This window comes from Oryx dammah, unplaced genomic scaffold (genome assembly GCF_014754425.2).
Source record: "Oryx dammah isolate SB20612 unplaced genomic scaffold, SCBI_Odam_1.1 HiC_scaffold_2, whole genome shotgun sequence".
Classification (NCBI taxonomy): Eukaryota; Metazoa; Chordata; class Mammalia; order Artiodactyla; family Bovidae; genus Oryx; species Oryx dammah.
This window is the reverse complement of record NW_024070186.1, coordinates 182,945,348-182,957,693: the sequence shown is the minus strand read 5'-3', so window position 1 is coordinate 182,957,693 and position 12,346 is coordinate 182,945,348. Positions and strand designations below refer to the sequence as shown.

The window sequence follows — 12,346 nt, the reverse complement described above, 5'->3', positions numbered from 1 at the left end:
ACTTCCACGTACATCCGCTTATTTGATTTTCACCAAGACTGTGTTCTGAAATGTACACGTCATTGTCCCCGTTTCACAGAATAGCAAACCGAGGTTAAGTCATCCAAAGCCATGCAGGTTGTGAGTAGTCAGGCAGGGATTGGGTCAAGGCCTTTTTTCTCTAAGGGCAATGAGTTTCCCATCTGCCTCCAGGGGCTTCTTTTCAGAGTCCAGACTTCCTCCAGGATTGTTGCTTGGTCCTTCCTAGGCTGAGAAGAGAGAGAGTTAGGGGCGGGAAGTCTGAGAGAAGGACATGACATCATCTGAAAACCCCTCCGGCCCTTCTCCATAGGCGAGTCTGTCTCTGTCATCAAGCACACAGAACCTGTTCCCGACCCCCGAGCTGTCAACCAGGATAAGAAGAACATGCTTTTCTCGGTGAGCCCTGCAGGGCCAGCTGTCCTGTGCTCCAGCCAGGGGGCCCTGGTCTGGGAGAGATGTGACGGCAAGGGAGGAGATGAGGCTCACAGCTGGGGGGGTGTGCTGCAGCACGAGGGGCGTTGTCTGACTCCCTGCCTCTTCTTTCCCTTCCCAGGGCACCAACATCGCAGCCGGCAAGGCCATCGGCATTGTGGCCACCACAGGTGTCAGCACCGAGATTGGGAAGATCCGTGACCAAATGGCCGCCACAGAGCAGGACAAGACCCCTCTGCAGCAAAAGCTGGATGAGTTTGGGGAGCAGCTCTCCAAGGTCATCTCCCTCATCTGCGTGGCCGTCTGGCTCATCAACATCGGCCACTTCAACGACCCCGTACATGGGGGCTCCTGGATCCGTGGTGCCATCTACTACTTTAAGATTGCCGTGGCCCTGGCTGTAGCTGCCATCCCCGAGGGTAGGGCGACCTCTCTGTCTCCTTCCATTTGCTCCTCTCATCTGCAAAGATCTTTTATCCGAATAAGATAACATTTACCAGTCCCAAGGATTAGGACTCGATATCTTTGGGGGCTGCTCTTCAGCCAGGTGGCACAGCTGTTAAAAGAATCTCTCTGCCAGTGGAGGAGACGTGATGAGATGTGGGTTCAATCCCTGGATCAGGAAGATCCCCCTGGAGAAGGAAATGGCAACCTGCTCCAATATTCTTGCCTGGGAAATTGCATGGACAGAGAGGCCTGGTGGGCTTCACGGTCCACAGGGTCCCAAAGAGTTGTATATGACTGAGCATGCGTGCATGCACATGCGCGTGCATGCATGCACACATGCACACACACACACACACGGGTCTCCCTCTGTCCCCCGGTTTAGTTCCCTCACCCCCCCTTTTTCCCCACAGGCCTTCCTGCAGTCATCACCACCTGCCTGGCCTTGGGCACCCGCCGGATGGCAAAGAAGAATGCGATCGTGAGGAGCCTGCCCTCCGTGGAGACTCTGGGCTGCACCTCTGTCATCTGTTCCGACAAGACGGGCACCCTTACCACCAACCAGATGTCTGTCTGCAAGGTCAGGGCAGGGTGGCAACTTCCACTCAGATGGGAGTTGAAATGGTGGGGTGACTCCTTCATCACGGGCCTGAGAAAGAAATGCTCAGAGGGCACGGGGCACCATCCTGCCAGCTATGAGAGGGAGCAGAGAAGCCCATGTGTCCTGGGCAGACAGCTCTCTTGGCCCGCATCCATGTGCCAGACACTGCCGTGTGTTATCTCTAATCCCCCACAGCTGCCCCAGCAGGGGAAGGTTTTGTTACCTAGTTTTCCAGAGGAGGAAACTGAGGCTCTGGGAAATTCCATGCACAGTTAATAAGGAGCAAAACTGAGTTTCAAACCCAAGTCTATCTGGCTCTAGAGTACCTGCCTGTGCACCAGACTACCCTCCAGAGTGGTCCTTTGTGACGGGGCAGGAGGAACCTGGTCACATGAATCCCAAATGGCATTTCCTAAACCAGGGCCCTTGATCTTGGGCCTTGGACCCTTTGGCCGTCTGGACCTCTACATTTAATATTTTCAGTGTGTAAAATAAAACACACGAGATCCTGTTTTTAAAATACACTGGATTGGGAATTCCTGCCAGTCCGATGGTTAGGACTTGATGCTTTCACTGCCATGGCCCAGGTTCCATCCCTGGTCAGGCAACTAAGATCCTGTCAAGCCAGGCAGCGCAGGCAAAAACAGAAATAAAATGCACTGGATTACAAAGGAAACCACTGATTGAAATACAGCAATCAAAATATTTTAAATCATGATTTGATAACACATATGCTCCTTTAATAATGTATTAAGTAGCAAGTCCAGCAGTAGTTCTCATAAGTGCCGTAACGCTGAGGCAGGGATGAGTATAAATGCTATTTTGAGAGCCCTGAAACAATGCAACGTGATAGGAGAGTGTTTATGATTTTATTGGTGGCCAAGTCACAGGTTTTGCTAATGCTAACGTGGTGCATTGCCCACATTCATAACTGGACGGAAATGCTAAATATCAGAGAAAAAATGGAACGTAATTTTAAATTTTTTATTCATTTTTAATTGAAGGATAATTGCTTTACAGTATTGTGTTGGTTTCTGCCAAACATTAACATGAATCAGCCATAGGTATATCTGAAAAAGATGTTAGTTTTGTTTTGCCATTAAAGTTCACAGATCCCTTGGTCTGTGAGGTCATCCATGGACCCGAGGCAAAGAACCCCTGACCTAAACACAATTCTCTAGACTAGCATGTCTGTGAAATAGAAATTACTGTCCTAAGAATCAAGGCCTCTCAGACCAGGCACAGAAAGACTGTTTCATAGGCCTGCTGGCATTTGAAAGCCTTGGAGAAGGCTGACTGTAGAGAGGGTGGATTTCACTCTATTTAACCCAGATTTTCCCAGACTTTGCTGGCCGCAGAACCATTTTATCTTGGAACGTGTCTTAAGCCCCGATCCCTTCCACACTTGCTCTGGTTCAGGGTGGGCTTCTTGCCTCTGTGCTGTGTGACCTACATTCCCTCCAAAGCACAGGCATCAAAGCCAGGCCACTGAGCTCCTGTCATGTTTCATAAAAATGAACTCATTGCCCACATTTGAAAAGTTAAGAGATTTCATAGAAAAATAACCGGAGTTTCTAGTTCTTCCTGCAAAACTGGAAGATCTCGCTGCAAGAGGCTGGAGCTGTAGATGGGTCACGTGCCGACACGTGGACCGGTGGCCACAGTCCCCAGAACATCTTGTGATGCACCTCTTATTTTACCAGTTGATCTGGAGGGACCTTCAGTGTGACCGGCAATAACTTTAAAAAAATAATAATTTTATTTATTTATTGCCTGTGCTGGGTCTCTAGTTGTGCGAGCTTTTCCCTTGTGGCGAGCAGGGTTTACTCACTCATTGCAGTGTGCTTGTGGTGGCTTCTCCTTGTGGTGGCTTCTCCTTGTGGTGGCTTCTCTTGTTGCCAAGCTTGGGCTCCATGGCATGTGGGCTCAGTAGCTGTGGCTCCCAGGCTCTAGAACACAGCTCGACAGTAGTGGCACACAGGCTTGGTTGCTCCGTAGCATGTAGGATCTTCCTGGATCAGGGATCGAACCTGTGTCTTCTGCATTAGCAGGCGGCTTCTTTACCACTGAGCCACCAGGAAAGCCGTGCAATAATTTAAAAATATATATATATTCATTTTATTTATTTGTCTGCGTGGGGTCTTAGTCATGGCACCTGGGACCTTTGATCTTCACTGCAGCGTGTGGGCTGTCAGTGGCAGCACATGGGATCTAGTTCCCTGACCAGGGAGCCAGTCCAGGCCCCCTGCATTGTGAGTGTGGAGTCCTAACCACTGGACCACCAGGGAAGTCCCGTAACTTATAAGGCCACGGACACAGAATAAGGAAGATGATTTGCAAGGGAGTGGTGGGAAAGGGGAGGATGCAGGAAGGAAAAAGGAAGAATGAGTAGGGCGATGGTGAGGGGAAGTTGGGTAAGTGTGTGCAGCTGGCCGGACAGGGATGCTCGTGGCCCGGCCCTCGGCTCAGTGCAGATTGCCTTTGGACACAAGGAGAGTTAGCCATGTGTGCGCACCCCCTTCTCTGCAGATGTTCATCATCGACAGGATAGATGGGGACCTCTGCCTGCTGAACGAGTTCTCTATCACTGGCTCCACTTACGCTCCTGAAGGAGAGGTGTAAGTCCCCCCAAAGGTCATCTTCCGTTTCCCTGTGCCCCTTCCCCACCACACACACAAACACACAGGCACACACACACCTCCTCTCTCCCCCGGGGCTCTCCCTCTAGTTTTGTCTTCCTGTTTCTGTCCTGTTCTTCCCTGGCCTCGTTCTCTCTCCCACCGCCGCGCATCACCACGTTGGTGCCACCTCCCCTGTCCCTCGCTGCTTTCCCCACGCTCTCTCTGCATCTCATTCCCCATCTTCTCTACCTGTCTCTTTCCCTTCCTTCCTCCCTGCCCCGCTGCCAGCTTGAAGAATGATAAGCCAGTCCGCTCAGGGCAGTATGACGGGCTGGTGGAGCTGGCCACCATTTGTGCCCTCTGCAATGACTCCTCCTTGGACTTCAATGAGGTAACCTCTCCTCTCCTGAAGCGGCCCCTCCTTCCCCCTCGAGCTGGCTGCGTCCAGGCCTCCCCAACAGGCCGCAAAGAAGGGGTCTGGGGGAGGGGGTCCCTCGTACCAAGCCTCTCCTGGGTGTAAGGGGAAAAGAGTAGTTTGCTCCCTTCCCATTCTAGGTGGAAGGTGGGAGCAAGGGGCCAGGAGCCCAGGGCCCCTACTTCCTCTTCCTTCTCTGCCCTCTCAGACCAAAGGTGTTTATGAGAAGGTGGGAGAGGCCACCGAGACAGCCCTCACCACCCTGGTGGAGAAGATGAATGTATTCAACACTGAAGTGAGAAACCTCTCGAAGGTAGAGAGGGCCAACGCCTGCAACTCGGTGAGTCTGGGCGCTCCCTCCCATTTGTCTTCACCCTGTACAGGCCAGGACCTGAGGAACCTCAGGAGATGGGGCCCTGCAGGACCTTGTGCTGGGAGCCAGCCCGAACAAGCAGCCGGCCTGACCACAGCTTTCCTTGGCGAGGCTGACTTGGGGTAGGGCCTCCTGACACTTACACCGCTTTTCCTGGTGCCCAGCTGGAGCATCCCTGGATGCACTGACAGTCACCTTCTCCACCATGTTCCTAGTGAAAAGGGACTGAGCTGGTCCCAGAAACCATGAGTGACCCATCCTGGGACAGCCCAATGTCAACTGCTACCCAATGCCTCTAGGAACACACTCATTTTTTAAAAATCAGATCTCAAGACTTGATTTGCGGCTTCCTTGGTGGCTCAGATAGTAAAGAATCTGCCTGCAATGTGGAAGACCCCAGGTTCAATTCCTGGGTCGTAAAGATACCCTGGAGAAGGGAATGGCTACCCACTCCAGTATTCTGGCCTGGAGAATTCCATGAACAGAGGAGCCTGGTGGGCTACAGTCATGGGGGTGGGCTACAGTCCATGGGGCCACAAAGAGTCGGACACGACTGAGTGACTAACGCGTTCAAGACCTGATTTAGGATTTGAGAAATATGACCACCTCATATGTTCTGCTTCCCTGATACACAAGTCCAAATCTGAGATTATTACTCTTAAGTTCCCACTGTTAATATTTACTGAATGTCTATATTGATTTCCTCAGGGTTGTCTTATTATATTTTCCATACTGCCCATTCTTTTTTTTTGTTTTTGGTAAAGGCAAGATGCTTATTGGTGTTTTAATATAACAAAAATATTGAAAGCCACCTAAGTGGCTTCAATCATTTAAAAAAATTTACAAATGATAATATGAACATCAACATATTTTTAATTTTATTTACTGTTGCTGTTATTGTTTTGTGGAGAAACTTTCAGACTGCATTTGGCACATTCATTTTATGAGGTGCTTAGTACTGCATGCCAGGCACCAGCTCCCCACTGTCTAAGAACACACAGACCCACACATGTGGTTGCTTACATTTAAAATATTAAATAAAGTAAAAACTCAGTTCTTCAGTTGCACTAACCACATATCCTGGGTTCAGTAGCCACTGTTCAGTTGCACTGCATTTGACCACGTAGATTATTAAACATACCCGTCATTCTGGAAGGTTCTATGGACAGTGCTGCACTACGTCATCTTGTTTCTATTGTGCTTTCAGTTGGACACTAAGACTGTAGCACCACTAGCCTTGGAATTCTCTCCATTTCTGCTGTAGGTAGCAGACTCAGCTTTATCTCAGACTCAACTTGCGGTCTGCTCTGACCTCCAGATCTTTTTTGGCTATGCTTTTAGGGGTCTGGGACCCTTCTAGCACAGCATCATCGCTCTTTCCCCATCCGTCTCAAGTCTGGCCTCTCCCTCCCTGTCTCCTCTCTCCCAGGTAATCCGCCAGCTAATGAAGAAGGAATTCACCCTGGAGTTCTCCCGGGACCGAAAGTCCATGTCTGTCTATTGCTCTCCAGCGAAATCCCGGGCTGCTGTGGGCAATAAGATGTTTGTCAAGGTCTGGAATTTCCGAATGTGCCTTGGCCCCCCTTCTTCCTAATCCTCAGCCCTTCTCTTCGCCTGTGCCGCTCACCATGTGCTGGAAAGAATAGCCATCTCTGAGTGTTGTTCTGCTCCACTAGGGTGCCCCCGAGGGGGTCATCGATCGCTGTAACTATGTGCGAGTCGGCACCACCCGGGTGCCCATGACAGGGCCGGTGAAGGAGAAGATTTTGTCAGTGATCAAGGAGTGGGGGACTGGCCGGGACACCCTGCGCTGCCTGGCACTGGCCACCCGGGACACCCCCCCCAAGCGAGAGGAGATGGTTCTGGATGACTCTACCAAGTTCATGGAGTATGAGGTGAGTCACCTGCCTCACCCCCTCTGCCACCCGTCATGTCCTACCTCGTCACGGGGCCTGGAGTCACAGGACATCAGAGTTTGAAAGAATCTTAGGAGTCTTCCAGTCCAGGCCGCTTGGCCTGTGGTCCATGGACTCATCTGATACGAGGGTGAGGCACTTGTTCCAGAACAGAAGCCAGCTGGGTCACTGAGCACACTTGGGTTCAGCTGACATGTTTCCACAGTGAGGTTTTGTGGGGGTTTTTTTGGGTCTTTATTGAATTTGTTATGCTATTACTTATGTTTTATGTTTTGGGATTTTTTGGGCCCCGAGGCATGTGGGATTTAGCTCCCTGACCAGGGATCAAACGCGCACCCTCTGCATTGGAAGGCAAAGTCTTAGCCACTGGAGTGCCAGGGAAGTCCCACAGTGAGGTTTCCTTAAGAGGTACATCGACCTGTATCCTGGCACCGGCTCTTTATCTCGTAGTGGACCTTCTCTGAGTAGCACAGAAGTCCACTCCATTTTACAGAGAGAACAGTGTGGCCTGGCAGGTAACACTCAAAGCTGGAGACCAAGCAAGTGGCTCAGCTGAAAGCAGAAAGCAGTTTCCTCACTTCCAGGTCGAGTTCTTTCTATGAAAGACAGGATCTGCCACCTACGATGGGCCTGGCATCGCCAGGCCCACAGCCCTTCACGGGAACAAGGAATGTTTTCTGCCCCTGAGCTTAGAGGCCTGGCTGAAGTTTGAGCACCAGGCGTAGATATAGCTCTCCCTCCCACCCCCGCCAAGCCTCCTCCCCTGAGCCCGTCACTCTCTGCTCTGTTCCCCTAGACGGACTTGACATTCGTTGGCGTAGTGGGCATGCTGGACCCGCCCCGCAAGGAGGTCATGGGCTCCATCCAACTATGCCGAGATGCCGGAATCCGAGTAATCATGATCACTGGGGACAACAAGGGCACAGCTATTGCCATCTGCCGACGGATTGGCATCTTCGGGGAGAATGAGGATGTGGCCGACCGGGCCTACACTGGCCGGGAGTTCGATGACCTGCCCCTGACCGAGCAGCGGGAGGCCTGCCGACGCGCCTGCTGCTTCGCTCGCGTGGAGCCCTCCCACAAGTCGAAAATCGTGGAGTATCTGCAGTCCTACGATGAGATCACGGCGATGGTGCGGGGACCGGGGCACGTGGGGTCTGCTCAGTGTCTATTGAGAAGTCGGTCTTGGGAAGCTGGGGGCCCAGGGAGGACATGGCTGAGCGGGGGCCCTGCTGAGATGTGCAGAGGGGAGGAATTCGGGCCCAGATGGAAGAGTGTCAGGAGAGTATAAGGAAGGGGCCGGCTCCCACCTTCTCTCTCTCCCTGCAGACAGGTGATGGCGTCAATGACGCCCCTGCGCTAAAGAAGGCGGAGATCGGCATTGCCATGGGATCTGGCACTGCCGTGGCCAAGACGGCCTCTGAGATGGTGCTGGCTGACGACAACTTCTCCACCATTGTGGCTGCCGTGGAGGAGGGCCGCGCCATCTACAACAACATGAAGCAGTTTATCCGCTACCTCATCTCTTCCAACGTGGGCGAGGTGGTCTGGTGAGCAGCGGGAAGGGCTGTCAGCAGGGAACCTGTGGCTGGTGTGGGGGACGGGGCGACCACAGGCCTGGGAGGCAGGACAGACCTGTGACTGCCTGCTTCTGGCAGCATCTTCCTGACAGCCGCCCTGGGGCTGCCTGAGGCCCTGATCCCTGTGCAGCTGCTGTGGGTGAACCTGGTGACTGACGGGCTCCCAGCCACAGCCCTTGGCTTCAACCCCCCAGACCTGGACATCATGGACCGGCCCCCCCGGACTCCCAAGGAGCCCCTCATCAGTGGCTGGCTCTTCTTCCGCTACATGGCAATTGGGGGTGAGCAGGACGGAACGCCAAGCTTCTTCCCCACCCTCAGCTTCCCTACGGCAGCCACCCTGGCTGGTGGACCCTCTGCCTGTACCACTGTTGATGGCCACCAGGCCCTCTCAAGCCCTCCTATTTTCCCAGCCCTGAAGCCCCGACCCCAGCTCCCATCTCCTCTCCACCACAGGCTACGTGGGTGCAGCCACCGTGGGAGCAGCAGCCTGGTGGTTCCTGTATGCTGAGGATGGGCCTCACGTCACCTACAACCAGCTGGTAGGGCAGGACGGAGGCGGGAGGAGGGGCAGTGAAGGAGGGTGGTGTGGAGGCTTCTGGGGGATCCCACCTTCTCCCCTCGCCCTCGGCAGACTCACTTCATGAAGTGCTCGGAGCACAACCCTGACTTCGAGGGTGTGGACTGTGAGGTCTTCGAGGCCCCCGAGCCCATGACCATGGCCTTGTCTGTGCTGGTCACTATCGAGATGTGCAACGCTCTCAACAGGTGGGCCCCCGCCCCCTCCCCCTGTCTGTCTGGAGGCCACCACCTTTGTCCTCCGGCCCTCCCGCTCATCACTTCTCTCCCCTGTGCACCCCCTACCCTGGCTCCGCCCGCCGCCCGCTTGCAGCCTGTCTGAGAATCAGTCCCTCGTGCGGATGCCGCCCTGGGTGAACATCTGGCTGGTGGGCTCCATCTGCCTCTCCATGTCCCTCCACTTCCTCATCCTCTACGTGGACCCTCTGCCGGTGAGCCTTCTTCTGACCAGGGGCCACCTGCCCCCTCACCCACGGGGGCCTCTTCAGGGATCCAGAGGGAGGGATAGTCAGGCTGGGGCAGTGGCGGCTCTGCGGGCTCCTTTTCACTGCCTTTCCCGCCTCCCCCACAGATGATCTTCAAGCTCCAAGCCCTGGACCTGTACCATTGGCTCATGGTCCTCAAGATCTCGTTACCAGTCATTGGGCTCGACGAAATCCTCAAGTTCGTTGCTCGGAACTACCTGGAGGGTAAGAGGCTCCCCGCCTCAGAGCCCCATCCGCCCCCCCAAGCCCCGGCACAGCCCCCTCCCTCCGCGCTGCGAGGGCGCCTGCCCTCCTTCCTTTTCAGGTGGGTGAGTTCCCGGGGTCCGCCGGCCCGTGCCCTTCGCCAAGCGGCCCACCTGGCCCCTTCCCTCCTTTTCCCTGGCTCGCCCCTCTGAGCCCCATGCAGACATGGTCTCCTAGGCACCCTCACAACCTCCCCAGCCCTCTTGGCCCCTGTGCCTGCCTCCCTCCCTGGATAACGGTGTCTCTCTGTCCTCTCTGGCCATAGGATAACCCGTTTCCCCCTCCTCCATCTCTTTGAACCGTGTCACAGGTATCACCCCTCTTCCTGCCCTCGCCCCAGCTGCTGTGCCCCTTGCCCGCCCCTCTCCCTTCAGGTGGCGCTGAGGTCACTTATCCTCGCAGCTCCACCTGGAGCCACTGCCGCCACCGCCGCCGCCACTGCCGCGCTTCCGAGTGGGGCCGGGTGTCGGGCACCACTGTCTGCTGGGCTGCGCTGCGTTGCGCTGGCTGGGCGCTGAGCTGTCTGCCGCTGGGGCTGCAGTGGTTGGGAGGAGGGGGGCTGGGGACACAGGTGAGTGGGGGGGTGGCAGGGGGGCCCTCCAGGTGAGTGTGCAGGGAGCTGGGAGGGACTGTTCTTCTCGGGTCCCGCTCCACCCCCACCCCCACTAAGATGAGAAAGTCTCATTCTTCTCTTTCCCCTTCCAGATCCAGAAGATGAAAGAAGGAAGCAACCAGGCCTTTTGCCCTCCCTCCCCACCCCATAGTGATGCATCTTCGGCCAGAGCTGTGGCACAGGGCCCCCAGCCCCCACAACGTTCCCTATTCCTCCCGCCCCGACATTCTTGTTTATAAACACAATGTCCCCTTCACTTCTCCTCCCCACTCAGCAACCTGTCCCCCTTTTGCCCTTGTGAAACTTCCCCTCCCCAACCCTGTGGGGCTCGCAGGGACAAGGCGACTGATTGAGCTGAGCTGCTTATTTATTGAAAATAAATGACAGAAAAATCTGGCCTTGTCTCCATGCACACATCTTGGGGCCTGGCTTGGGCCCCTGGGGACAAGCATCTTAGTGTCAACGCAGTCTGGGAAGCAGCCACCTGCCCAGGGCGTGGGTGTGGAGGGGCCTGGGAACGCACCCCAAGGCTCCTGGCCACCACTCGCAGCTGTCCCTGGGGGAAGGGGACGTGAGGTGACAGGTGTGGCTGTTAGTCTGGGTGGCGGCGAGCGCAGGAGGGTTGGAACCCAGGAGGCATCATGGCAGCCAGAAAGCCACAGGGCCAAGCTGGCTCACGGAAGGGCTTGGGACCCTCGCACGGGTGTCATCTTTGGAAGCAGAAGGCCCAGCCGCCCTTAGGAGGAGCGCTGCAGGGGACAGGGCAGCGGTGGCCCCACCACCTCAACCCCGGCCTTGGAGAGGGTGACGACTCCATCCTGAGACCACCCGCCTCAAGCCTCGGCCTCACGGTTCAGGAGTGAAGGGAGGTCTCCCCCAGGGTGGGCGGGCGCCGGCCCCTCAGGTGTCCTTGATGTCCCTGACATCCCGAAGGGGCGCCTCGTCTATGATGCTGCGCACCTGCTCCAGGCTCCCTGCCTGGCGGATCCGTTCCAGGCGCACCTGTGGGGGCCGGCAAGGGAGGCAGAGGGCCCTTGGTGGGAAAATGCAGCCTCCACCCCGCCGGCCAGCTGCTCCCCAGCCACGAGGGGCAAGGGCTCAGGACTCCTCCTCCCCCAACCCACAGTGAAACTGGCTTCAAGGGAAGAAGTAGGTCCTCAGATAGCAAGGAGGGGCGGGCAGGGGCAGGCGGGACTGACGTGATGAGCATGCGGCTTGCCCACAAGCCAGGCCCTGGGCCACGGGCTTCGCTTGACCGAGAAACACGGACACACGAGATCATCAGTGTTTTTTGAGCAACAGCTCAGAGGAAAAGACCATGCCAGCCCCAGGGGGAGGAAGAAGACTCCTCTAGCCGGGGGCCTGTCCTTGCAAGACCTAGGACAAGTCACCGGGAGTCACGCCAGCCTGGTGGGGAAGGGACACACCGTACCTGCAGGGCCTGGGACAGTCGTACGAAATCCCGCTGCACCTGCTCACTGGTCTCCAGCTCCGCCTGCAGCCGCAGCATCTTTGCCCGCTGCTCCGAGAGCAGGTCTGTGAGCTGAGCCTTGGGGGCACAGGACACAGAGCTGGGGTCCTGCATGCGATGTCTGGACGGGGTTACCCCTTCAGTACCACCCCTGATCCTGACCTCTTCTGTGCGGCCCGTGCCCTGTGACGGCCTGAGGACCTCCTGCCGCTTGGCCTGAGGGAGACAGAAAGGGCAGCAGGGACTGGTGAGGGTCTTGTCCGCGCTGCCAGCCTCCCGTCACCCCGGCCTGGCCCAGGTCCTGCCTCACCTTGCTCTGTTCCTCCTGGACGCGCTCCATCTCCATCCTCAAGCTGCACAGGGAGGCTGGGGAGTCAGGCAGGGCCAAGACGTCAGGCCCACACCCTTGCTCCTTCCCCTCCCGCCCGGCGGCAGGGACAGGCTCCCGCCCATACTCACCCTCTAACACCTCTGTGCGGGAAGGAAAGACAGACAGGTCAAGGCTCATCCTTCTCGCCCTGCACCCTCTCACCCCTCCCAGAGCCCAGGGCT

General features: G+C 56.0%; 2 protein-coding genes across 4 annotated transcripts in view; one reads left to right on the top strand and one right to left on the bottom strand.

Annotated features, from left to right (window-relative positions):
• Positions 1–10,719, top strand: part of ATP2A1 (ATPase sarcoplasmic/endoplasmic reticulum Ca2+ transporting 1) — a 17,243-nt gene extending 6,524 nt beyond the window's left edge. The window contains exons 7-23 of one of the 2 annotated variants that reach the window (XM_040258528.1): positions 332–417; positions 575–872; positions 1,311–1,477; positions 4,028–4,116; positions 4,408–4,510; positions 4,743–4,874; positions 6,337–6,459; positions 6,584–6,802; positions 7,620–7,955; positions 8,153–8,373; positions 8,482–8,684; positions 8,860–8,945; positions 9,038–9,171; positions 9,296–9,413; positions 9,554–9,671; positions 9,976–10,020; positions 10,416–10,719. In XM_040258528.1, coding sequence (XP_040114462.1) covers positions 332–417; positions 575–872; positions 1,311–1,477; positions 4,028–4,116; positions 4,408–4,510; positions 4,743–4,874; positions 6,337–6,459; positions 6,584–6,802; positions 7,620–7,955; positions 8,153–8,373; positions 8,482–8,684; positions 8,860–8,945; positions 9,038–9,171; positions 9,296–9,413; positions 9,554–9,671; positions 9,976–9,980 — 2,438 coding nt within the window. In that variant the 3' untranslated portion in view covers positions 9,981–10,020; positions 10,416–10,719. The remainder of the gene's footprint in view (positions 1–331; positions 418–574; positions 873–1,310; positions 1,478–4,027; positions 4,117–4,407; positions 4,511–4,742; positions 4,875–6,336; positions 6,460–6,583; positions 6,803–7,619; positions 7,956–8,152; positions 8,374–8,481; positions 8,685–8,859; positions 8,946–9,037; positions 9,172–9,295; positions 9,414–9,553; positions 9,672–9,975; positions 10,021–10,415) is intronic. The other variant, XM_040258518.1, reaches the window with a different exon arrangement.
• RABEP2 (rabaptin, RAB GTPase binding effector protein 2) overlaps positions 10,673–12,346 on the bottom strand; it is a 16,929-nt gene continuing 15,255 nt past the window's right edge. Inside the window, exons 10-14 of one of the 2 annotated variants that reach the window (XM_040258778.1) lie at positions 12,254–12,265; positions 12,105–12,160; positions 11,957–12,010; positions 11,756–11,872; positions 10,673–11,325 (exon numbers count right to left, since the gene is read on the bottom strand). In XM_040258778.1, coding sequence (XP_040114712.1) covers positions 11,224–11,325; positions 11,756–11,872; positions 11,957–12,010; positions 12,105–12,160; positions 12,254–12,265 — 341 coding nt within the window. In that variant the 3' untranslated portion in view covers positions 10,673–11,223. Of the gene's footprint in view, positions 11,326–11,755; positions 12,011–12,104; positions 12,266–12,346 lie in introns of both variants that reach the window. The other variant, XM_040258767.1, reaches the window with a different exon arrangement.